The 26940-nt window shown below is 36.7% G+C and overlaps 1 protein-coding gene across 1 annotated transcript in view; it reads right to left on the bottom strand.

Moving 5' to 3' along the window:
- LOC134748280 (uncharacterized) overlaps positions 1-26940 on the bottom strand; it is a 100290-nt gene that overhangs the window by 35156 nt on the left and 38194 nt on the right. The window contains exons 3-4 of the mRNA XM_063683014.1: positions 20219-20266; positions 19051-19124 (exon numbers count right to left, since the gene is read on the bottom strand). Of these exons, the coding sequence (XP_063539084.1) occupies positions 19051-19124; positions 20219-20266 (122 nt within the window). The remainder of the gene's footprint in view (positions 1-19050; positions 19125-20218; positions 20267-26940) is intronic.

The following is a 26940-nucleotide window of genomic DNA, read 5'->3' as shown; positions in this document are numbered from 1 at the left end:
CTCAAAACCAATGCTTTACCACGGAAATGTTCACTAACGTTAGCAATAGGTATGCTACGATATAAAGTACCTTCAGCGTATCTTAGGTATCCTCAATGCGTCCTGGAGGCCAATTCAAACGTTCGGTATCTAAATGATGTCATTTTATTATTCGCCTGTGCGTCTCGCTCACGTCAATACATGTACCTAAACAAGCGAAATGCACGCGCAATTGATAACAAAATGACAGCATTTAGATATCAATATGTATTTTCGGACGCACCTCCTGGTTAGTTTGATATTTTTCGAAGTAAAACTTCCTTAGGTGCGACTAGAGCGTAATTCAGATTTTTTTTCTGACGGAAGTAACGCTCAGTAGTGACATACCAATAATAGACACACGTCAAAGTGTCAACATAGCGATGAACGTCCAAGAAGTTTTACTTCAAACGCGCGTAAAGATTACACGCACACACTTTTTCTATTATTTATTTATTTGTTTTGTCTGGGTCCCTATGTGCCACTCAACCTTATCGGAATCCTAGAAATTCAGCCCTTTAGCGGTTCACGCCTACTTCGCCCTAGCAATAAATCATTGGTACATAAAGGGAATATTCCAGACATGTCTTGTATTTTTCCCGGCGTCGTTAGGTCGCGTTGAGGGCCCTCTGGGCTTGGAATTGTTGTGCCGCGGGCGAATCCGGCAAGTTTGCGCCGCGAAGGGCCCTCGAGGGCGGTTATTAAGGGCCTGGTAATTGAACTTATTTTGTATAAGTGTTGCGGTAAAATACACACACGAATATGTTGATGTACAGAATATTGTCTTTACAAAAGCTTTTGATAGAATCTCATGTTAAGTTTAGATACATATCGCTTAGTGTAGGAGTTAGGTATAGTTTATTGGTTATTGGGATAGGTATACCATACTTGTATTGTTAAAAGTCCTGAATTTATTCAAGGCCTAATACTTGGTTAAATTACAAATTTTGGGGTAAAAGTGCTGCGTATACCTGCTTAATGGAGGATAATATATGGTGTGCCGCAGGGTGGTGTTCTAGGCCCTTTGTAACACAATGCCCGTATTTTCACCGTTAAGAAATGGGTAATACCTACTTTGTTTCTACTTTAACTTTGTTCAGAAAAAGCCTATAATCTGCGAAGCTGTAGAGTATTTTGCAGCTTCCAGCCTATCATGTCACTGACAGGTGTCGCTCCGTTGGGAATGCTCAGTTTTTAAGTAGGTACAAGAAATACTTGACTGCCATTTATATTCTTAGGTACCAGAACCAGTGAGTTGGATCGACTGTTTCACCAATTTAATAAATAACTAAACCTTTTAATCGTGAGTCGGATTCGCGCCTTATCTTATCAACCTACCAGGCTGTTTTATCCTTTTTTTTACACAAAAGACAGCCCTTCGGAAAAATGACACCATTTGGATGTCATTCTGATGCCAGTGTGCGTGCGAATTGGCCTGTAGGTCGATTTGTGGAAGAATGTCTCATAATAAATACTCGATAATCAGCGGCTGTGATCGTTTGCTCATCTAACTGATCTTAATAAAAAAACATAGATTTTGACCTTAAAATAGTTCACCAACAACATTAAATAACATACCTATATATGAATTTAATTTTTTTATTATGCCGTCACAACGTACCGCACACCTAATCCTGATGTTTTAAGCTCATTGTGTTTGGGTTACCTCAAAATAAAGTACATTAGCGAGACTTGTGTCTGAAACCTATTAAATATAAAATGAGGGTATTTGAGTTCGCACGGATCAGTCTGGGATATTTTGTATCGCGATTGTAGTTACTCACAATAATGGTTTAAAAATAAAAAGCGGTAGGCTTGGCGCGGTAGCGGTAGGCGGTAGGTATTTGGAATTTTATAATATTGTATTTATTATATTTAGATTTCTCTACAATATACCTATAGTACTACTGTTACTAGAAATGAACCTCATTTATAAGTATTATCAATGACTTCCATAAATAAAAATGCTGTATGTGAAACTCGGGAACATTGTACTCGTAAACAATATGTAGGTACTCACGAGCATTAATGCTCTAGGTTTAGCGCCCCTGACAGCACATAAAGGCGGCGCATTTATTACTCGAAAATGAACGCCCCAACCAGGTGCGCACAACCCATAGCTAAGCCGATTAACTTTTTTTATCGCTTTAATTAAAAAGAAATTATTTTTTACGGCTCATTCCGCGTTTAAATTACTGCTCTACGTGTCGATATGTAACGTTCCCAAGGGTCTATAACTCTTGGATATTTGTCCGGATTGCAAGCTTATTTGATAAGGCCGACTTTGTAATAATGAAAAAGCATCAGATAATATCTTATGTAAGTTAATAATGGGTTTACGTGCCGTTACGGGCTGGTATCACGAGCTTGCTCAGCTTTTGGCTTTCTAAGGGGTCATAAAGAGGCTATGATGAAAATGACCTTTATTGGATTCGGGCAACGTCACAAATGAACATAAATTCTGAGTTTCTACGGCATCAGAAGAGATTTAGTAATAGCGATGTGACATAACATAATAAAGCTTTTGAATATCCTGCAGTTTGTTAATTAAAAGTGAACACTTCAGAGTAATTGTAAGTTCTAAGTTTAAGTATGTAAGTACCTAGAGTTCGCCTACGTTCGGATGACTCTTGACGTGGACCAAGAGTCATCCGAATCCCCCGCCAAAAAGCCGCTCCCATACAAATGAAGTTAGGCTCTGTGTGTATTGCTTTAAGACAATAGGCCCCATACAGACATTTGATCCTCAAAATAAACTTGATCGACTGATATCATTAATAAAAAATTGTGGAATACCCTATTGTAAGTGCCTATTTCGTGCAAACTCAGCGTAGAAGGACTTTTAAAAAGATACAAATACAAACATTTTACCGAACTCCCAAGTAATAGCGAAAAAATAATCTAACGATAATCCTCTTCATTTTTTTTTGTCCTTTGTCACCTGTGAATTATTAACTCAATTCGATGGGGATGAGTCTATTCCTTGAATGTGACAAGTAGCAGGTGACAGCGGCAATTCTATATTTTTCCTCCTTGTTCTGTCGTTTATATAACGTTAGTTATATAGTTATATTAATCATGTTCATGAAATCATGTATTTGGTGACCTCTTAGTCGATAGTGACCCTGCATACGAAACGGCGGGCTTGAATCCTGAGGGCCTACCGCGAAAAACGATAATCGTAATTTCTTTATCCGCCTCTATCATTCGTATATGCAGGGGCGATAGAGGCAAATATCAAGTTCATTTTTTTTTGTGTGTAAATGTTTGTTCCTTAGTTATTGATGTTTTCTATGTACATACTCGTTCGTATTTATATATAACTATAATATAAACAGCTGTCATCTCAATACATTGCGTTTTGAGGTTATAATTGTATGGAGATCACCGCTGTCATCGTATCCAAGCTATATGAAAATTGCCATAACAATTTTTTAAATCAGAATCAGCCTCTATTTCCATCAATAATAAACTGTGTAAATATAACCCAGCGACTGAGCTACAAATATTGTATTACAGTTACAGTTTTGAATGATTCACGGTTAGTTTCACTAGACTTATATTAAACGGGATGGACCGTACAAAACAATACAAAAGGTAACCACGGTCTATATCTCGGTCAATATATTGACCGCTTTGCTTATAAAGATAGATATAACTCCGTAATAGATGGATACAGTCTAAGGAAAAAACGTGCCTCGAAAATCACGAAAATTTGATTCTCGATCAGATGGCGCCACTACCTTTGGCCTACTCTCGTATAGAGGGCGTTGACGGTTTCGTATGTTATTTATCAATTTTAACGCATATCAGTGACAGAACATGGGTCAAAATCATAAAAATAATTAATGCAAATAAAAAAAATCATTTATCCATATTTAAATACATTTTATCGTATTTTTATAAATCTTCATTTTTAGTTTTAAAGTGTGTCGATAGATGGCAGTGAATTTACTGTGGTTACAAAATTGACCATGACAGTACCGCTCTATCCTATTATATCCTCTTTGATATAAGTCTTGTAAGTTGTTTACTGCTCACTAGAAACCAGCGACGTTAGGTACAGACATGATCGCCACTTGAATAGGCGCGGAGACAAATAAAAAACTCATAATAAAAATGTCCCAAGTTTCAGCGTCTCGCTTTATTGTGACAAATACGAATGACGTCAGACGTGTAAAAAGGGAGGGAGTGTTCTTAAAGTAATAAAGTGGAGCGAAAAACTGGCTGTGTTTCTATAAGTAGGGAACGGTGGCGGGTGGACAACACAGTGGGCATTAAGGGGCCCACTGACTATCAGTCCGCCGGACGATATCGGCATGTCAGTTGTTCGGAACTGTCAATTTTTTGTTCTAACTGACAGGCCGATATCGTCCGGCGGACTGATAGTCAGTGGGCCCCTTTACATTCGGATCAGACTACGATTCGAAAGTATCTATCTACCATCATCACTACATAGTATAAAACAGTCGCTTTCCACTGTCTGTATGTCTGCCCCTATGTACGCTTAAATCTTTAAAACTACGCAACGGATTTTGATGCGGTTTTTTTCAATAGATAGTGATTCAAGAGAAAGGTTTATATGTATAATTTGTAAAGGTTTTGTGTAAATTAGCTGAACTACTCGTGCGAAGCCGGGGCGGGTCACTGGTTCTATAATAACTTAACAAAAAAAGATATCTCTCTATATATAGAACAATTATAATGTCAAAGATACTTTTCAACGCTAACTGAAGACGTATATCGCCGCTATACTTACTCAACCTCGTATCTGCAACACTCATTTGATGACAAAAACACCCGTATTCCGAATGAAAGAAAAACGACATTTCCATCAAATGATTGTTGCGATATGAAGTTGAGTAAGTGTAGCGACGATATCTTTATTTAGAAAAGTATTCCAGGATGGCAGATACTTTTGGCGCGTTCTCATTGTTTCACCCAATAATCAATAGTAGCGACTAACTGTAACCACTACTTAGTTAGATATCGTTTCGTCGGATAAGAATACGTTTGTGACATAGGTACGCTACTTACATTGGTTTGGAGGAGAGCGAAAAGAAGCAAAGAAAATATTTTTCGAAAAGTTTTACATTTAGCAAATATTGAAGACACGTATGTTTCCTATTTATAGTACCATATGAATATTTCGAATAAAGTGGTAATCATGAAATAAAAGCATATATTTTATTGCCATATCCGTTCCGTTTATTGCCATAAGTACCTAAATATTAAACGTACAATATATGACATGACACAAAAGTTTTGGATATGTCACACTTTTGTGATAATTTTCTGTTAACAGAGTATAAATTATCCTATAGTAAAATGCGGATATGGCACAACATGTTTGAAAAATAAGTTTTTTCAAAAACCGGTTAGTGTCAATTATAGCATATTTTTTGTTATTTTAGGAATTATTAAAAAACCGGCCAAGTGCGAGTCGGACTCGCGCACCGAGGGTTCCGTACTTTTTAGTATTTGTTGTTATAGCAGCAACAGAAATACATCATCTGTGTCAAATTTCAACTATCTAGCTATCACGGTTCATGTGATATAGCCTGGTGACAGACGGGTGGATGGACGGACGGACGGACGAACGGACGGACAGCGGAGCCTTAGTAATAGGGTCCCGTTTTTACACTTTGGGTACGGAACTCTAAAAACCCATAAAGAGAACTCATCCACCTCAAATTTCTTTAAACCGTTCATTTTACAATAATTACAGATTATTAAATCTTCAAATACACAATACTTAAAAAAATACCTAAGAACTAAAAATAATCTATAAAAAAAACCTTAACTATAAATAAAAGGTTACTTTATCCTTTATCCTTAGGTTGGGTTTTTATAATGTTTAGATACTGATTCATACTTTCACGATTTTTATACATTAGGTATTATTTACGAATGCGAGACTAAACGCGTATAATTAAGGTTTAAAATTACCTCCGACGTTTCGAGGACGGCATTTTCCCCATGGTCTCGAAAAAGACCAAGACAAAAGTATATTCGCTAGAACGGTACATATTAAAAAAAAAAAACTAAAATAGACTAGAAGACGTGATTTCTTTCGCAAATAAAATGAGCTTATCATTATTTTGTTGTCGAGTCTCGAGACAATGCCATAAAAAGAAACTGCCCTTTAATGGTAAATTGGGGGTCGAAATTTATGGCACGAACCTTCGCATCCGCGTTGTTGCTTCCATTTTTCACTCTGTAGGCGTGCTTTAAGGACCGTACCTAAAACCGGCGCGTAAAAATTCATATCTTGTTAGGTCTTAGTAAGGTCCTTGATAGCCGTAACGTTGTGATGGTTCCCTGTGAGAGCCCCACGAATGGTTCCGGACCTATAAGGTTGTTTGCAGATCCGGCTCTGGCAAGTTCATCTACATTTTCATTGCCTATGAATCCCTCGTGCCCTGGGATCCATACCAGTTGCACTTTGTTTTGCCTTTCAAGCTTGTTCATAGACATAGACATAATTTATTGGTAATAAGGTATTACAGGTCACAATTTTTTGTTACTTATTTCTACACATCTTACATCTTTCAATTATATCAAAAATAAAAAAATTTTTTTATTAAACAATTCAATATTACACGTTACTATTCTTTATAATCTATTATACATATTACACTATTAACTATTCTTTATAATCTATAAATTCTTTAAAACTATAAAAGCTTTGCTTGATTAGCCAGTTTTTTAGCCTTGCTTTAAAGGAACTAAGCGTTAACGCTTCTGTGATATAGACTGGCAGCTTGTTGTATACTACCGGACCAGCAACATATATAGTCTGTCCGGTTTTTTTTATTTTATGTGTAATTTTTTAAGCAAGTTCAGAGCTTGGATGCCATTGTATACCAGTCTAGAGTCCACTCTGGGCGCCTTAAGCGCTTTGAGTGCAGCTTGACTGTCGCTGAATATATAGATATTCTTCCCTTGGGTTTGCCTAACTATATTTTCATGGACACAGGCAATTATAGCGTATGTCTCGGTTTGGAAGACAGTGGCGTAATTGCCTATGCTTATGCTACTACTAAAGTCAATTGCATAAATGCCTGCCCCAGTACCAGAATCCGTCTTGGACCCGTCTGTGTACCATATGATGTCATTTTCATCAGACATTGGTGCTTCAAGACCTTCGGTCCATTCAGCCCTTGTCGGAATTTTAACATTAAATTTCTTACGGGACACAAACTTGGGTTGCATCTTATCGCAGCACATATTCGTAATCCTTTTCATGAAATTGTCACATTCCATGTTTGTGTGTTTAGTCTTTGGTTTGCTATCGCTCCAGAGGCCTGTCAAAGCCAGCCTGTTTGTCCATAAATCAATTAAAGGATCCAATGTGCATATTCAGCATATTGTTACTGGTTTTTCTTTATTTTTTAGATTTAGGTTTGTATTTTAAGTTTTCTTTACTTGGTTTGGATTATATTTATTAGTCATGTTATGTTGATATTTAGAGTAATTTTTACAACATTGTTTTTTTTATGTTTCTCTTAGGCATTCAGGAAATAGTTTTAGTTTCATATCCAGGTTTTTAATTCACTTTTACGAGTAGGTACACACTTATGGAACCGTAATCATAACTGTACTAATATGGCACTTTTACCATCATTCATTTAAACTCTTCAAAATTTTAATATAAACTTATTTGAACCTTGGATTTTCGTTGCTATACGTTGCAACTTTATAATATATTAAAAAAAACATCAGCCTTAACTCGAATGTAAGCAACGCTACGCCTTAAAAGCGAGAGAAATGTACTGCGTTAACATGAAAAATATCACCGTCCCAGCGGGGAGTTTATCAACTCTGTTGAACTCCGTGTTCACTCCCTGAAATCGTCTGGTAGAATTATCACATACAGGATGTGAATGGCTCAATTTGAACACATTTGGGGCGGTGTGGGAACTCTTTTGTTTATTACTCTATTTGTAACAAAATTCTATCCATATTTCCGTGAATAAGCACGATTTTGTGTGAATTTCGTGTTCGAATTACTAATCAAATTATTGCGGAAACTTCTCATATTTTTGTATGGAGAACGTTATTTTTAATTTTACAAGCTTTTATTTAACTTTCCTTGTTAGTACGTAGGTATGTATGTATGTTAGATTATTAGGGTAGGTCAAATTTTGGAAGCCAAAATTGACCCATTTCCCGATTTTCGTTTGAGCTGAAATTTTGCAGACATACCTATGTAAATCGTATAACAATGCAATATTATGTAATGATGACATGGAGCCGACCGATTTTTTTTCCCTTTACAGCACAAAAGTTTGAACCCACGATTTTGACTACAACATAGGTACATGAAAGGGTAAAGGGAGTTATTTTCTCTCTTATCCATAGTTCTCGAGTTGTAATTGAACAACTTTAACTCTAGGATTGGAACAACCATGATTTGGGACGTACTCTCCTCCTTCAAATTCATCTCGCCAACTCAAGTGTAATGTACAAATTTAACAATACAGACCACGGCCCTGTGTCCAACCATTCCAACCTTTAGTATGATTTGACTAAAGGTTGAAAAAAATGAAGAAAAACCGGCCAAGTGCGAGTCGTACTCGCCCACCGAGGGTTCCGTACTTTTTAATATTTGTTGTTATAGCGGCAACAGAAATACATCATCTGTGAAAATTTCAACTGTCTAGCTATTACGGTTCATGAGATACAGCCTGGTGACAGACAGACAGATGGACAGACGGACAGACGGGCAGACGGACAGCGGAGTCTTAGTAATAGGGGCCCGTTTTTACTCTTTGGGTACGGAACCCTAACAACCTATACATCGGTGCGTAAACGCACTGCAAGAAGTCAGATCCTCGTCAAATCAAGATCAGATTTTTCAATGAATATCTCTCTGGAACTAAGGCCGGTTATGACAACTCTCCAAAAGCCGACTGGCGGCGAGTTCGCAAACTTGTTATAACTTGTCGCAATAATCTGAACTCAAGTGGAATCAGGGCGTTTGCTATCAACAACGGCCTAGGGAAAACTGGAGGTTGATTCTAATTTAACAATTCGTTATGGAGTTGAAATGGCTTTGATACGACCTTTAGAGCGTTTTCACATTGTCCGATCCGACATCGAATGTAGAATCCTACATCCCTGTTAAGTAGTCAGGCCGCGGGGGCGCGCCCGGGCGCCGTCTTTAGCGGTGACGCACACTACAGCAAGCATTATGCCTACACATATGCACACAAACAAATATTACCGGTCCGACAGCTGACGGGAAGCTCCGACATGGGTGAACTTAGCGGCCTAATTTATTTTTCCGATATCGGATGTCGGAAGGCGCCTATGACATAAACAGCTGCAGGAAAGTGCCATTGGCATTAAGTCCGCCTTTTGCGTAATATATCGTTTTTTAGTAATAATGATTTATTGCTCAAATAAATACAGAGCAGCACATATTATATCTTACATTTTACTTCCTTCCGACAATATCGGATCGGAAAATGTGAATACGCTCTTACGATCGTCTTGGTGAGTGGCGCGCATCTCACGTGCGACTTTCACTTCATTTCGCATTCACCAATCAGCGTGAGCGATCTTCAAGGTCGTATCAAAATAATATCAAAACCGTAATAAGTTGTTGAATCTGAATCGGGCCCCGTCTGTGAAACACGGGCGCGAGTTCCGAATTAAAGATGGGTCGGTTTTTCGAGTCAGTTTGTGAATAGGCTAGATGACAAATTTGTATTAATCGATCAGGTTTGTTTTTGGGATCAAATGTCTATTATGGGACCCACAGCATTAAATCAATACAAAAGACAGAAATGATAGTCAAAGTCCGATAGTCGTAGTTCACTCGCGAAACGCTCCTAAATTTAAGGAATCGAATGGTACCCTTACTTTATTCTTTTAAGAAAGTTAAAAAAAAACTTTAAATTTTGAAACTTAGTCCTGTATTTTTCATGATTTCCATATAATTTTTAATATCCACATTATTGCGCTAAATTGCTCATTTGCTATCTATTTTACTAGATTTTGCTATAAAATTCAACATGTGTCATCATCCCTATTGTCCCTTGATAATACTGGCCTTGGGGGAATGGTCGGAGATATGATTGATTAAAAAAGAGGTGTACACTTACAGATTAGGGTGTACTCTCGGTATTAGTTTTCTATTAAAAAAGTAGATACGTAAAATATGATACTAAATACTGTATTTATTATTCGCGAGACTACGTTTTGAGGAATTCAAGTCATTTTAATTTCCAACTCAATTAAATTTTAATCATAATCATAATCCTAGGTAATCATTTATTTGCACATTAAAAGGGTTTTACATAGATAGGGTTTTATTATGTATTAAGAATATTTACAAGTGTACATACATACATACATATAATCACGCCTATTTCCCGAAGGGGTAGGCAGAGACCACGGATTACCACTTGCTACGATCCTGACATACCTCTTTCGCTTCCTTTACTTTCATAACATTCCTCATACACGCTCGCCGGCACAACAAGCATCCACAAGGCAAGGCTCGCATTACAAGTGTAATTATTAAAAATGTAAAATTATAAGAAACAAAAACAGAAATGACCAACAACAAGAACACGACGCTAGTACAGGGTACCTAGAGGGGGTAGACGGGTTGGGTAGGGCTGCACCGTCATTGAAACCGAAGAAATAATGGATGGATTTGAATCTATGCCGTGTCCCACAGATACACATGCTGGTGGCTCGGATTATCGAAATCATAATTTTGGATCGTAGCCAGCCCATTACTACACTATTCAAGTCATTTTATACTTCGAGTCTATCTAGTCTTGACTCAGGACTAGATAGACTCTTTCATTCCTTTAGGAGAATGTCTGGACATTTGATTGGTTGGTTATACCTACTACAGATACCTACGCATAGTATGATACTTAAAGTATCTCTCATTGAGCTAAAGCGATAGTATGCCAAGAAGAAATTAACTTATTCTTAGTTCGAGCCTACATACTCCTGACATGAGTCTGTTTTTGAGACTTTTTAAAGCGTGACTAAAAGGACTCGAGACCTCATAATTTTTGAAAGTTAGTAAATAACACTCATTAGAGTTAAATTACGTGTGATACCTCCCTGTTCCTTTAAATATAGGTGTAGTTACAGCTATATCCATTTATTTTAAGCCTGGCTTTATACCTTTTTATAATATTACCATATAAAACCTACTGTGAAAAAAACTAAGCACACAATTATTTCCTGCATTTCTCAACGTAATGCTCTCAGGCATAGCTAGTAGCGCTGTGAGCTAGGAGCGTAGCGCCGGCGTAGCACTGCTACGCCCACAATGCCATTAGCCATTTTTAAAACGAAGCTTAAACAGTACGTGCTTAGCCACTACAGATACCTACGCATAGTATGATACTTAAAGTATCTCTCATTGAGCTAAAGCGATAGTATGCCAAGAAGAAATCAACTTATTCTTACTTCGAGCCTACATACTCCTGACATGAGTCTGTTTTTGAGACTTTTTAAAGCGTGACTAAAAGGACTCGAGACCTCATAATTTTTGAAAGTTAGTAAATAACACTCATTAGAGTTAAATTACGTGTGATACCTCCCTGTTCCTTTAAATATAGGTGTAGTTACAGCTATATCCATTTATTTTAAGCCTGGCTTTATACCTTTTTATAATATTACCATATAAAACCTACCGTAAAAAAAACTAAGCACACAATTATTTCCTGCATTTCTCAACGTAATGCTCTCAGGCATAGCTAGTAGCGCTGTGAGCTACGAGCGTAGCGCCGGCGTAGCACTGCTACGCCCACAATGCCATTAGCCATTTTTAAAACAAAGCTTAAACAGTACGTGCTTAGCCACCAACTTAGCCAGGAAACCTGATGCTTACACGATACAAACTGCCTGTAGTTTCTGCTTTTACTTACCTCTTAAGCAGTCAAATATGTCTGTAAGATCGATAAAGTATAGTTTTTGTTTTAATAAAGTCAGAAGAACGGTTTACTAAGGTGCATTGGGGTGAGCTATTCGAAAGCCCGTTAATTTTGAAAATCGCTAATATCTACTAAACCAGAAGCTCGTTAAACTTTGGCAACACAAGCTACTGCAACGCTAACCAAGGCATCCTGCTCACTGTTGCTACAGTAGAAAGCGCTTCTAGTTTAGTAGATATATGTGGTATTTCCTATAAAAGGGACCTTATTTTCGATGGCGTTTACGCCATTATAACCGATGCTCCGATATAAATACACCTCGCGACGCTGTGCAGCGTAAGCACCATCGACAATAAGGTCCCTTTTCATGGAAAATGCAAGTTTTCTAAATTATCCCGCATTCGACTTATAAAAACGAGGCATTGACGGAAGATACTAATATTATTAAACATTATAGCTATCGCGAAATAGTAGCAGCCTATCTTTTATTCTTTATATTAGATGTTTTTATGACTTTAGGGTACCTACTCTATACCTACAATAGTTTTCGATTTTATATTCAGATATAATATATAGAGGAATTATCTTTGACCTGCTTTGTAAAAGTAGTTGTGTTTATACGAAAAATAACTGCAAGTATGGTTGTTTTACCAGCATAAACATCAGATTTTTTAAAAAAGATCGTATAATTCTACCGACGATCAATTTATCCGATTTTCAACGCAATAGTTACTGTAACATAGTAGAATAAAGGCTGTAACATATCAAATAAAGCCCATTTGTCGGTGCGAACGTATTTACCGACTTCCCTAAGTATGTTTGTATTGGGTGTAGATGAGGGCCGGCTATTAGTTTCCTTATATACAAAACGTCAATCAAAATAATGAGTCAGTTCCACAAATCTACAATGACGCTTATGCCTAAAAATAATCGAAGTGTGCAAAGGGGAAGCCATAACGTATATGAACATTTCAAGAATGTGAAAGAGGCAAACTACAAATGAAAAAACGTGACCACTGTTGAGCTTCATAGCGGCCGCTTGAAACTACCGAAACGTAAGGTTAGTGGACTGGAATATATGAAAAACTGTATTCAGGGTGATTATATCATTGAATATAGCAAAAAGAAATAATTTACGCAATCCGACAAACAAACTTGACAACATCAATCCGATTTTGGTCGCACTTTTGACGTTTTGACATCGTGATATTGTTCATTGTAGATCTGTGATATATATAGTTATATACTATACATACAAACAGAAAAAACATTGAGTTCTGAACCACCTATTTGAAATCGGTTAAAAAGACGAAAAATATATCAACATATCTTCCACCTCGACCGTACTAAGTGCTGTCTCGCGTTGAGTGAGGTGAGCGCCAGAATACAAACGTGAACGCGTGAATTTAAAAAGTGATATGAGCCAAGACATCCGTATTTCCAAGAAAGTGTTTAGATTCGGCAGAATACTCGTAGCTTTCTTGAGATTACATTTCCGATCTCGTATTGATCTCGCTGAGCTGAGCCAACTTTTATTTATTGCTGTTTGAATTTTAGTGGACAGGGGATGGATAGTGGTATTAGGATTCAACATTAAAAGGACAAACTAATGTATTGTGTATGTATTTGTTTTTACAAACTTAGCTTAGTAGTTTATTTGGCTTCATTCCGTATCCAGAGAAGCACACATCTTCAAATCTTGTAACTTTAATTCTAATCACTTTTCGTTGTCCAAAGATAGATATAACTCCGTAATAGATGGATACAGTCTAAGAAAAAAACGTGCCTCGAAAATCAAGAAAATTTGATTCTCGTTCAGAGGGCGCTACTAGCTTTGGCCAACTGTCGTATAGATGGCGTTGACGGTTTCGTTTGTTATTTAACAATTTTAACGCATATCAGTAAAAGAACATGGGTCAAAATCATAAAAATAATTAATGCAAATAAAAAAAATCATTTATCTATATTCAAATACATTTTATCGTATTTTTATAAATATTTATTTTTAGTTTTAAAGTGTGTCGACAGATGGCAGTGAATTTACTGGGGTTACAAAGTTTACTATGACAGTACCGCTCTAGTATAAGTTACTCTATGCGTTGTCTAATTGAATTTATATCAAGCAAACTTCCACAATTACGATGTGTACGCTAACTATGGAGCTGATCTGATTTGATGCACTCGAAAAGCAGCCAAAGGAACTTCTCAATGGAAATCACAAACGTATTGAGTTTCAGCTCATTAAAAAGGTCTTGAAGATTGCTTGATAGGCATATAATGGCTTCTCTACACGATGGCCCAGCGCTGGACCAGCGAGATGGCCATGCGATGGTTGTGAGCACGCACTATGGAATGGGCCACGTGTGGATGCGGCCGTACGCACCATCGCTGGCCCACTACCTTTGGCTTTGATGTGTGGACAAATAACCGACACCGTGGCCAACCCATCGCCATCCTGCCGCGCCATAAGCCATCCGATACTAATACCCTCTCTACACGCTGGCCTATCTTAGTGGGCCAGTATGATGGCCCATCGTGTAGAGGAGCTATAAAGGAGATGAAGTATAGTCAGCAATTAAAATGTGTATTAAAAAAAAATATTTTTGACAGTAACTTGTTACATTTTGGCTGCTTAGGAACTTTAATGCCGCTGACTAACGCTACTATTTTAATAATTTTGAAAGCCAATTTTTATTTCCTTCCAATATGGTAAAGTTTTGCTACACCATAAATGATCATTACATGTAAGTAGCACTATCAGACGTATCATCTAAAATACTCGAGTTAAGAGTCACACGAACCCGCCACTAAAAAGCTGCTCCCATACAATTGAAGTTAAACTCATTTTATAAAACGACATTCTGAAATAACGCGAAATTTGACATGAAAATTTTAGTAACATTTGAAACACGTTATTAAACAAAGGGGACAATTGAATCACGTATGATTGACACCAGCCAAAATTCTTGAAAACTACAAAGGTTTTGTAATAAAACCTATGCATGTGACGCAATACTCAGGCTATGCAGCCGGTCATTCGTAAATCCTGGACCAATAGCGGTCGAGCGCGCGAAGGCGAAACACGTGTACAAACATCGTCGTCGATTTAACGCTTTTGGTAGGTACTAGTGAGATATTATAGCATTCGTCTCCGATTAGTATCTTTTTTGGTAATTTAATCTTAACTATCCCTACTATATAATAATATTATAAATTCGAAAGTAACTGTCTGTATCTCTGTCGGTTTGTTACCTATACTCACGCTTAAACCGCTGAACCGAATTAGTTGAATATTGGTGTGAAGATAGTTTGAAGAACATACAATAGTTTTTATCAATAATCATCATTCCACGCAGATTTGATATGATGTTACTCAAAAACGTGTCAAATGTATCAAATGTCATTATGACATTTGGTTTCTATTTGTTAGAGAGAGACAAAATTTTACAGAATTTAATAAGAGGTTTCTTATATTATGAATAAGGTAGTAAGTAAAAAACTGAGCCGCAATTAAGGCTGTGCTGTATTCGTCAAGGAATGAGGAACATTCCCGGCCTCTTGCGGTCGGTCTCCGGTCGTCCCACCGAACTGGCTATTTCTAAGTTCGTCGTCGTGATTCGTTATTCTAACGGCAAGGCACAGTTTCCACACTTTTAACTGAGAGATTACAGTCAAAATTTATCAAATTCCTGTGTTACAAAATGCAAGTCAACTATAGTTCTATCGACTACCTCAAGCTGTGTAAGAAACATCATTTGATCCCACTTGTTAAGCGCCGGGAAATTGCAGACATAGTGTACTTAGTATATATTATTAAAGGTAATGTAGATTGTCCAAATTTGCTTAATAAGATCTCTTTTAATGTTCCGTCAAGGACGTTTAGGCATTTTCGTCCCATCAGTAATTACCAAGCTATTACTAGGTATAGAAAAAACAGTTTCTTATGCAGGGCAAGCATGAGCTTAAATAAAGCTTTTATAAATTGTAATATCGACATGTTTAGTGATAGCATATCAATAATAAAAAATAAATTAATTAGATACTTTATGGGTGACAATGATTCTGGCGCAGGTCAGGGCTAATGTACTGTGGCTAAATGTACTACCTAACAGATTTTACCTTCTTTTCTACTTATTTTTTGTAATAATCGATCATATTCATATCGATCCTCTGTTCTTGTGCTGTATGAACTTGTATATGTGTAATTAAGTTGGGCAATAAGCTTGTTATATTTTATTCCGTTTCTTTAAGTGTAAACCTATAATTGGCTTTCTAATTCTATTATAGTTTTTGGATATGTATAGTGCTGTTGGTTTCCCATGACCCAAAATAAAATAAAATAAAATATTGGTTTTTTTCTGGGCCTTAGGCGGATAATACTAAATGGTACTGAAACTGAGCTACGTCGTACCTATAGTCCGTAGACCAATGTACAAGATATGATTAAAATAATGGGCATAGTAAAGGAATAATATTAAGTATATTAAATGTCAGCTGAAACATTACATTTCCCAATTTCGCTAATATTTATCTCAATCTAAAATCTAAAGCCTTCATATGAATTAACGAGTATTAGTTCCTAACGTCCAGCCTTTAGGTCTATAATCGTAAAACATGGACGTCTCTACTATATACGTACGGCGCTGACATGGCGGTGAGATAAGGCATGTAATATGACCGTGGTCGTATCATGTGATTGATATCGACTTTAATATCCTGACGGGAAATGTAGCCATTGTTGGCTGTGATGGAATATAATGCAATTTACTGGTGCGCTGACACCATTAATATGGTTGGGAAATTGTCTTATAGCTAATTTTTTTTTAATATTTATATTTCGTAACTTTAATTTCAACCACTTCTTTATATGATTGAATTTAAATTAAGCAAACTTCCACAACTACGATGTGTACGCTAACCTGGAGCTGATCTGATGCAGTCGAAAAGCAGCCAAAGGAATCTCAATGGAAATCACAATTGTATTGAGTTTAGGCTCATTAAAAAGGCCTTGAAGATTGCTTGATAGACATGTTGCAGACACGCGAGTCACATTTTATCCATAGATATACACACACACCACATTCATATCCATAGATAGACACTGAAAGCATGCGTTATAAAATAAAACGCAACGATATCGCGATATTAAAAACCCATTATATTAAAAATCGGGCAATTTTTGAAATCACAAAATGGTTGTTAAAGACCCCTATTCGGTCTAGTTCTTATTTTACCACATTGTCGGCATGATTGATTTGCAGCCACATTGCAGCTTTCTAGAACTAACGATCAGTCCAAAGCCTCGGATGGACAGACGGGCAGACAGACATTGCGAAACTATAATATAATTGGCCGTTGTCAGATCTTATATTTATCATGACAATGAGGTTCAAATGGTCAAATATGATATCATTATGAGAGAAGTTCCGAACTTCGAACAAATGTCTATGCCCTGATAAATCATGCTTTTCTAAGCTTATTGGAGATGCGGGATTAGTAGAGGCTAGACTGCAGAGCCTTGAACACCGTAGAAAGGTAGCTTGTTTATCGGTGTTCTACAGGATACATTTCGGGGAGTGTGCGATGGGATTACATAATTTAATCCCCCCATCTCCATTCTGTCACCGTGGGACTAGACGCGGACTTGCGTTTCACCCTTACGTCGTTACTCTGCCACTGATTCGTACTAAGCGCTATGCATCCAGCTTTATCATACGAACGGCTAAGGAGTGGAATTCACTTCCTGCAAATATATTCCCAGTCCACTATAACTTGGATCTTTTTAAATCAAGAGTGAATAGACATCTTTTAGGTAAGCATGATCCATCCTAGACTGCATCGGCACTTACCATCAGGTGAGATTGCGGTCAAGTGCTTGCCTTTTTGTAATAAAAAAAAAAAAAAAAAAAAAAGTACCTACCTAATGCAAGAGTATCGTCTCAAATTTCAAGACAATAGGGATTCCAATTACATCTAATTCCATTGTGTCAGTACTAATTAGATGTGTTCCTACAATTTTAAATTCATCGTACTTATGGTATATTGGTATGTTGTCCTCTATCCACATTTAATAATTTCGGTCAGGCGATATCTGTCACAGACAAACAGTTAATTCACTTGAAGAAACTAAGACCAAGAGAATACTATGTTTTTGTTCACTGTAAACTGACCCAAAGTGAACCTAATGTCGTTACAATAAGGTCTACAAATAGCTAAAGGCGGTATGTTAACGACTAACCTCGGAGTTCACATTTGTCATGCTGAACAATTAAAGTTCCCGGCGCGGCACGGGTTAATGGAAATAGTTAGGAGTGAACACGGCGCATCGATTTGCTCCCAAACGCTAAGCTAAAAACAATAGTCGTGTTACGGGCAAAAAACATTGGAATATTGATTTTCTCAAACTTGCAATTAAATGTTGACATTACTTACTCGTAAAGGTAAAAAAGTTAGCTAAAAACTAACCCCTATTGAATGTGTAAGAATAGTGTTCGAATCATAGAGAAATATAAGTAAAAGAGTGGTAACTCCATACATCAGTTTTCTTACCAAAACGCGAGTTATTTCGTAGTCGACATCTGCATGACTGAATAACTTTTCCTGGTCAAAAAAAAAGAAATCTTTATAGGCCTGTATCTCCTAAACCGTGCATCGTAGCGCAAAATAATCAATTTTTTGTTCCCCTGTGATACTCGTAATACCCCACGCATTAGGACATGAAACAATCATCATCACCATCATATTTTTATTATTATATAATTGCAAGTTTGAGAAAAGCAGTATAAGGTAAGCCGCCGCGTATCCCTATCCATTTAATATATTTACACTCTTTATTTAAAATCAATCGGGACTTAAATGTAAGTGCACTTATAAAGATAAAACCGTCTGTATTTTTTTCCCTTTGGCCACGTGGCCCTACTACCTTTGTCTTACCAATCGGACCGTTGACTAATCGGACTATTGAAACTGACGTTTTCTTAGACTATCCTTTATAAAAGACGTCAGATTGACTTTAAAGTGGTACACACGCTAATGCAGTGGCAGCTGAAGTTCACGAGGCATCATCTTACGTCTTCCTTAACCACTTTACGAGTTAAAATAAAGAATATTTAAATCTTACCTTGAACCATGCCATGGTTGAGTCATCGTACAGCACCACCCACTCCTCCGACCACGAGTTCCACAGGTATTTCCCTGTTAACAGAACATTTCTTTACAATGGACCGGTTAGGGATCGACCACACCGCAACGTAAGAGACACACTGTATATCAATCAATAATCATTCATTTCGAACAATAGTCCATAATGTGTTACTAACATACATACTAATACTTAAATCTAGAGTTAGTAAAACATAACATTAAAACAGATTTTTACATAATGGGGCATGTAGCTGCTCCCAGTGCTTTAGCCACGGTGAGTCCCACCGGTCGGCCAACGTGCACAGGATGGTATTCGAGCTGGCGCGCCATCACCTCAACAGCGAGCTACACCGCTTCCTGATGATCGCGTGGAAGCCATCGATCCGTCCCTCCGTGAACATACCCGATGCGCTACAGTGTCGCGGCAGCCCGAAGCAAGACGCTGTGTATAGGCTGCGTGGTGGTCGGTCCTACCCTTTACAGCAGTGGTTCCTAACCTTTTCAGTACTGTCACCCCTTTGACTAACTAGGGAACTCGATTTTACCCCTCCTCCATAATCATTAATATTCTTTCTTATGATAGGTCTTTGTTATTTTTGATTTTGAACCCCGTAAAATACCAGTTTTACCCTCGTAAAATGCCAGTTTTACCCCCGCGGGTTGTAATTACCCCCAAGGTTAGGAACCGCTGGCTTTACAGGGCTCAATCAGATATGGTAAGGCAAAAATGACCACCTTAATTCATTTTTTTGTACCTATTTTTAAGACTAATATGAAGTGGCAATGAAGCTTAAAATTCCGTTTTTTTAATAAGTTCGGTAAAGGGTCAAGGTTAATTAGAGAGAACTGAAGATGTAAAGTAAAGGTTTCTAATTAATTATGAAAGTGAATCACCGACCAAAAGTAACTGTTAACTCTCTAAAGAGTTCTGTTTGACACTCAGTCAGTGTTTGATCAGAACCCCTAATAAATTTCATTCGATAGCGTGACGAGCATTCGCGTTTGCGTTATGTCTATTTATGTATGGGATTTTGAACAGCGCGCCAAGCGGGACGTTTTAGAAACTCAAAAGCCCATACAAGATGACACTCGCCTAATGCAACGATTTTAATAAAAGGTAGTGTAACAGGGTAATAACAACTCACTCTTGTACCGCAGCATGTAGCCTCCCTTAATTTGTGTGCCGCCATGTTCTGAAACAATTAATTTCTTTTTTTAAATTGTGTTACGTGAGTTTCAACGAACTGTCTAGTCGTCCGTCTAGCGTAGTCGGGAATAGTATCGTACTGTTTGACGTTTTACTGTGAAGATAATTGAAGAAGATCGTCATTCATAATTATCATCCCTTGCCCTTCTCCCATTCACTTTCGGGGCAGCATACCTATTTCTTCCATACGAAAATTATGAATAATCTAAAAGTAAGATGTGAAGAAATCAAATTAATAAGTTTCTGCTTGCGGCTTCATCTACGTGGAATTATGATGATGATTGATAAAAACTATCCTATGTCCTTTCCCGGGCCTCCAACTATCTCCGTACCTACCAAATTTCATCTAAATCAGTGTCGCGGTTTAAGCGTGAAGAGCTAACAGAGAGACAGTTGCTTTCGCTTTTATAATATTAGTAGGGTTTTTAGGGATTGTTAGGGATTTAACCAATCATCGAGACCGTGATAATATAGTCGTAGAAGAGATAATATAATATATTATTTCACGTAGTCGTAGAAGAGATAGTATAATATATTTTTGAAGAGCGCGAATTTTGTGCCTTCATTTTAACTTTTACTTGCAATTGATTCCGAGGAAAAGTTGCGGAATAGGTACCTACCTACGTATAAGAATACAGATAAAAAATAAACAATATTTTCGGGTGTTAAAATTAAAATTAGACAGCTTTCGAATTAAAATTCGTACCTTTTGTATGTGCGAAGTGGTGCGTAATTGAGTGATCGCGTTAGAAGTTGCAAAAATGTGAAATGTCGTGGGTCTTTTTCATACTAGGTATTTGACATCTGCCAGTTGCCAAATAAACTTTGTACCAAAACATAATTTATCTACAACGTCAATGACGAAATTCACCAGAATATTAGCTAATTACAATTGGCAATTCTTCCAAAAGTACCAGTACTAGCAATTAAATACTACGCCTAAGCCTGAATATCACAATTAAAGACAAAGAGCGCCAGTTGCGCGTAGGTGCAGATTACTGACCGTCTAGATGGATCATGTATTACAATCAGGCATCGTAAACTGCGAGCGAAATCCATTGAAATGACGTATGACAACGTTACAACCCTAGTACTTCAATGGATTTTGCTCGCAGTTTACGATGCCTGATTACAATACACATCGTACACGATAGTTAGCGGCCAGCTCACAATAACAGGTATAGAGACCCTCAGCGCGCGTTCCAGTAAGATCAAAGACCTTGCGTCAGACCAAATAATAAACGTAGTGCACTGCCTTATGGGAATATAGTTCAGATCCGGAAACCGCTTTCAACTTTTAGTATGTTGCTGGGCATGGTACTGGGTCTCCAAAACTGCCGGAAGACAGCGGCGCCGGCCATATACTTCAGCGGAATGACGTCATCAAAATGACTCCCGCTTCGGTGCGAATATTGCATATTGCACCAAAACTATGCATTGCACATACACGTGTGGGATATTAAATAAAAGCCAATTAAATATTCTATATTTCATTTCATTTCTACATTATGGACCAACATATACAATAGTTTAAAAGCAATTTACAAAGAAATCAAAATGATGTAAAAAAATATTCGATTATTTAGGTTTTATAACCAAACCAAAAGTCGGACGTTAAAGCAATGTACTACAACATTAAATATGATGTCTCAAGCCATACACTGATACCAACAAAATCAAAATCAGACCAAAAATGTGAAAATTATGCATCAAAATGTAGGTATTTTCTAGAACACATGAATTAAAGTTAAAAAAATCGAAATTGGTAATTTTCAGGATAATCTGTATAAGCTTCTAGTATGTTATTATCAATATAAAAAGTATCATAAAACTGCTGGGCGACAATCTCTATAGTGCCTGAGTGACAAATAATGGCGTCATACATGTGACCACTACCAAAATTTGCAACATCTAAATTATAACTATACCATGAGTCATACATACACGTGTGCTATATCAAACGAAAGGTTATTAAATATATTATGATTCGTTAATACATTATTTATAAAAACAATGTATATTTTAGGAGCTACAAACAAAGAAAAACCACATTTTTTGAGAAAAGTTCGTGTATATATATTTTATAGTTCAACTAAAAACGTTATAACAATGTTGCGTCTAATATAAAAAAAAAAACAGTTATTCAACTATATCACAGCTTAAATTTTTAATTTCCGACAAAAACTGTGGAAGTTGTACAAAAAAAAACTAAAGCGCGCCAACAATTCTACCTTAATGCGCTCATATTATGCAAAGAATAGTCCTAATTATCGGGTATTAAATGAAAGAACATTACATAAAACACATGAAAACGATATTTTGGAGTGGAATTATAATTTATAAATTGAATTTGTTTGATAAATAAGCAAAACAACGGTTTCTTTTCATACCTAATCTCCTTCTTTAATAGTCTGTTAAAATTAAAGTTTTGTGCACCTGCGGGCTCGGGCTATAAAGGCGAATGAATTGACGCCTCATTTATCAAAATCAGTTCAGTAGTTCCATGTAAACAATACATCACACGTAGATAGCAAATTCTGCCTATTTCTATTGTCTGGGAGAGGACACTGACTTCTGTAACAGGTTTTTTTACCTAGCTCAGAAGTCAGGGACTTCAACACCTATTTTGTACTTGCTTCTGTCAATATTTTTTTTTAATTTCTTATTTTTCAAATTCAGTTTATAAATTATGATTACTAGAATACTATCATGCTAGAAGCTTATGCGGATTATCCTAAAAATGACCAATTTCATATTCAATTTTTTTACTTTAATGCATTTGTTCTAGCAAATACCTACATTTTGATGCATAATTTGCACATTTTTGGTCTGATTTTGATTATTTTGATATCAGTGTATGGCTTGAGATGATGGCTTAATTTTGTAGTGATTTTTTTTTCATCAATTTGATTAATTTTTAAATTTCTGTTAAACTATTGTATATTTTGGTTTGGTACATAGTATATTAGTGAAATATATAATATTTAATTGGCTTTCGTTAAATACCCCACACGAGTATGTGCAATGCATAGTTTGGGTCCAAAATGCAATATTCGCAACGAGGCGGAAGTCATTTTGATGACGTCATTCCGCTGAAGTAGATGGCCGGCGCCGCTGTCTCCCGGCAGTTTTGGAGACGTTTCCGGATCTGAACTATCTCTTCGACCGTTTCCCATAAGGCATAGTACTAACGTAAGTGTACGCTATTAAGTCCCGTATTGGTTTTAAAATCAAAAACGTATTTATCTTCAAATATTTTCCTTTAGCTTTGATACACAAACGCAAACGTTTGTTAAAATTATCAGCAATATGCCGCAGTAAAGAAAATGTCTACGTATTTTTGGGCCACCCTGTAAATCTTTGTAAGCTGCATTGGGGTGACTTCGAAAGCCCGTTTATTTTAAAAATCGCTAATATCTACTAAACCAGAAGCTCGTTAAACTTTGGCAACACAAGCTACTGCAACGCTAACCAAGGCATCTTGCTTACTGTCGCTACAGTAGAAAGCGCTTCTAGTTTAGTAGATGTATGCAGTTTTTTAAATTATTCGGCATTCGAAGTTACCCCAATGTAACTTATATGCTTTACAATAAAATTATGCGGAGTCTCGGGGAGTTAGTCTACGCTCGCCGACAACCCTTACAAGGCAATTTAGCTCTTTGCCGACACCCTTCAGGATGGGAGGGCTAATCAAAACGCCAATCATCCATCATTGTTTCTGCGTTCATTATGGCTTCATCCAGTCTGACAGTTTATAATTAAAAACCGTGCTATGGCTAATCTCCTATTTACAAATGCCGAAATGAAATTTAATGCCTCATTTTAATATGTTTTGTACCTACATATTGTTTATTTATCGTATATATGTATTTAACTTTAAGCTTTGCATGATCTGAATGATGAAGTTTAAGGTGGTTCGATTTTCATACAAAATTCAATCTGCTTTAATTAAAGCACTACACACTATTACTACACAAATATTTGCTCATTTATCTACTTTCGAATATTCGTTTGCGCTAAATTAATAGAAAAACTTTGTTTCATACAGAAATCATACATAAATCAACGTAATTTTTTCATCAATTTTACGTATGTGTGTGTCACAAATGTCGTGTACAAATACGTTGCGTGCGGCGTTGCCACTCTATGACGTTGGCGACGTTGCCTGGCCGACCTGGCAGGATTTGCAGTGCCATCATGTTTAGTGCATTTTTATTTGACAGTGTTGACACTGACACATAGGGTTATGTTTATTGTGTCAATTTGTTTGTATAAATTGAAAATGATAGCAACGTCTAAATCAAGTTACAAAAATCATCGGTGTTCTGGTCCGCGAAAATCCAGAAAAATTCAGACTCAATTGAAGCGGAATTCATGATGGTGAAGTTTCGTAAGGTAGGTACAGTTTCATTCCTTCATTGTACATTGTAATTTTCTCGTGCCGATCTTTTTAGAAAATAATTCTCACTTCTTCCGTAATGGTAGAGTAGATATAAGCAGTGAACAATACCTATATAATGTAATTATTACTGTTTTGGTTGCCGAATAGTCAATGTGTCACTAACTCTAGGTTTTTTTAGGTATTGTGCAAAATGAAGAGGCATTCTTGGAAATAAAATGTTTTCCTTCATTAGCCAGAAAAAATCAGGACATCCTCACTGCAATAAAGTAAAATAAAACATTTCCTGGGGATGAAAATTATGGAATTTTGTCTATGAATGAAAAACAGAATTATTACTAGGTAAGTAAATGATAACTTTATTAGAATCCATATTGTTGCATCATCTTTCTTCCTATAACATTAGAGATTTTGTGCTATCATGATATTATTTTTCTTTCAGGTACAGGGACAACTACGGATAACAAATATGAAAAAATGTTATTTCATTTGTTGTGTGAATCCATCTACACCAACAAGACATCCACTGCTGGACATAGGCCTTCCCAGGGATCTCCACAACGACTGGTCTTGCAAGACCGGCCAAAATATCGAGAAATAAATAATATAAATAAACATGATAAATATCCCGTTTTCTATAATAGTTATAATTAGAAGGCCATGCAATGTTGTTACTCACTGTACCTACTTGAATCCAAAAAAAAAATATAAAAAAAGTTTTAATTTTATTTTACAATTACTACTTTATTATTAGTACATTACGATACAAGTGCGAAAAGTAGGAAATTGGCAACGAGTGGCGATAAATTGAAACACGACCGAAGGAAGTGTTTTAATCGACACGAGTTGCGAATTACCTTTTCGCACGTGTATTGTACAACGTTTTACAGTACATAATTATGGCCCTTTACATTTTCGACATATGCACGTATTGTACTAATTACCGCACTAGGGCGGTAACGTATATGTAGCACCATATGTACTAAAAAGTATTTTACAGTACATATGGTGCAACTTTCTCGCCCTAGTGCGTAAAGAGCACTTTTCATGCATATGTCGAAAGTTTAAAGGGCCATATGTACTGTAAAACGTTGTACGATACACGTGCGAATAGGTAATTCGCAACTCGTGTCGATTTAAAACACTCTGCGGTCGTGCTTTAATCTGTCGCCACTCGTTTCGAATTTCCTCTTTTCCGCACTTGTATCGTAAATAACTATTTCAAACTGCAAGGGTACGATGATAGATCTCAATTCAATATAATTTTGCAACATTTGGCATTATTAGGTTATAAATTGTATGGAGATGAAATCTATCATCGTACCCTTCCAGTTTGAAAAATACTATAGAGGCTGGGCAGTAAGGGATTGCTTTACTTGTAGAACTATATTTAGCGCTTTAAAAAAAAACTGATACCTGACACTTACAAACCTGGACTTCCTTGGGCTAGTGCTACTAAGAATCGTCAGTATTCTCCATCCTTTCTGAGTTGGAAGAACCCAAAAAGGTGAGATTTGTGAAAGTCAGGTTTTCAATATATGTGGCGTTTTCAACCAAACGGGTACCTACTTATTGTTGTCATATTTCCATAAAGCTTCAAAATGAAATCAACCTAATAGACAACCGACAATGTGGTACCTTTTAGTTCAAAACGTCACATATTTTTATAAAACGTTATAAACTAATTTATTAATAATACTGAATATCTGGGAGAAAAATAAAACATAGGTAAAAACTCAAAAATGCTCGTTTTCCCAGAGATAAGACCTACCTAGATCGAACCCCTTACAGCAAATTTCATCGAAATCGTTAGAGCCGTTTCCGATATCAATGAAATATATTTCGGTTATATCGGAATCGGACAAGAATTCGAAGAATAAAAGGTATAAGAAACATAAGATAACACAAAAAGGACAAAAAAAGTACCCCTGTCGTACCAGTCTCGAACCCTAATCCTCTTGCACGTATTTCCACGAACATACCGCAACGCCATTGCAGTATACTTACACTGCATGAAATTGTCTACTACAAGCATCACGGAAACACTGTTTGCATGAGTGAGTAATAGTAGGAAATAGCATGACAGAAACACTCTGTCGACTTTAAAAGTGTTTTTTGCACTAATGAAGTATTCAATGTTTATTATAATAGTTCAATATTTATGTAAAGAGTGCGCTAAAGATACTTTTAAGTATACAGATACCAACACTATTCCACAAAAAAATAAAACCTGAAAATTTGCGAAAGTGACGCCATCTAGC

Source organism: Cydia strobilella, chromosome 16, assembly GCF_947568885.1.
Source record: "Cydia strobilella chromosome 16, ilCydStro3.1, whole genome shotgun sequence".
Taxonomy (NCBI): domain Eukaryota; kingdom Metazoa; phylum Arthropoda; class Insecta; order Lepidoptera; family Tortricidae; genus Cydia; species Cydia strobilella.
This window is presented reverse-complemented; position numbering and strand designations above follow the sequence as displayed.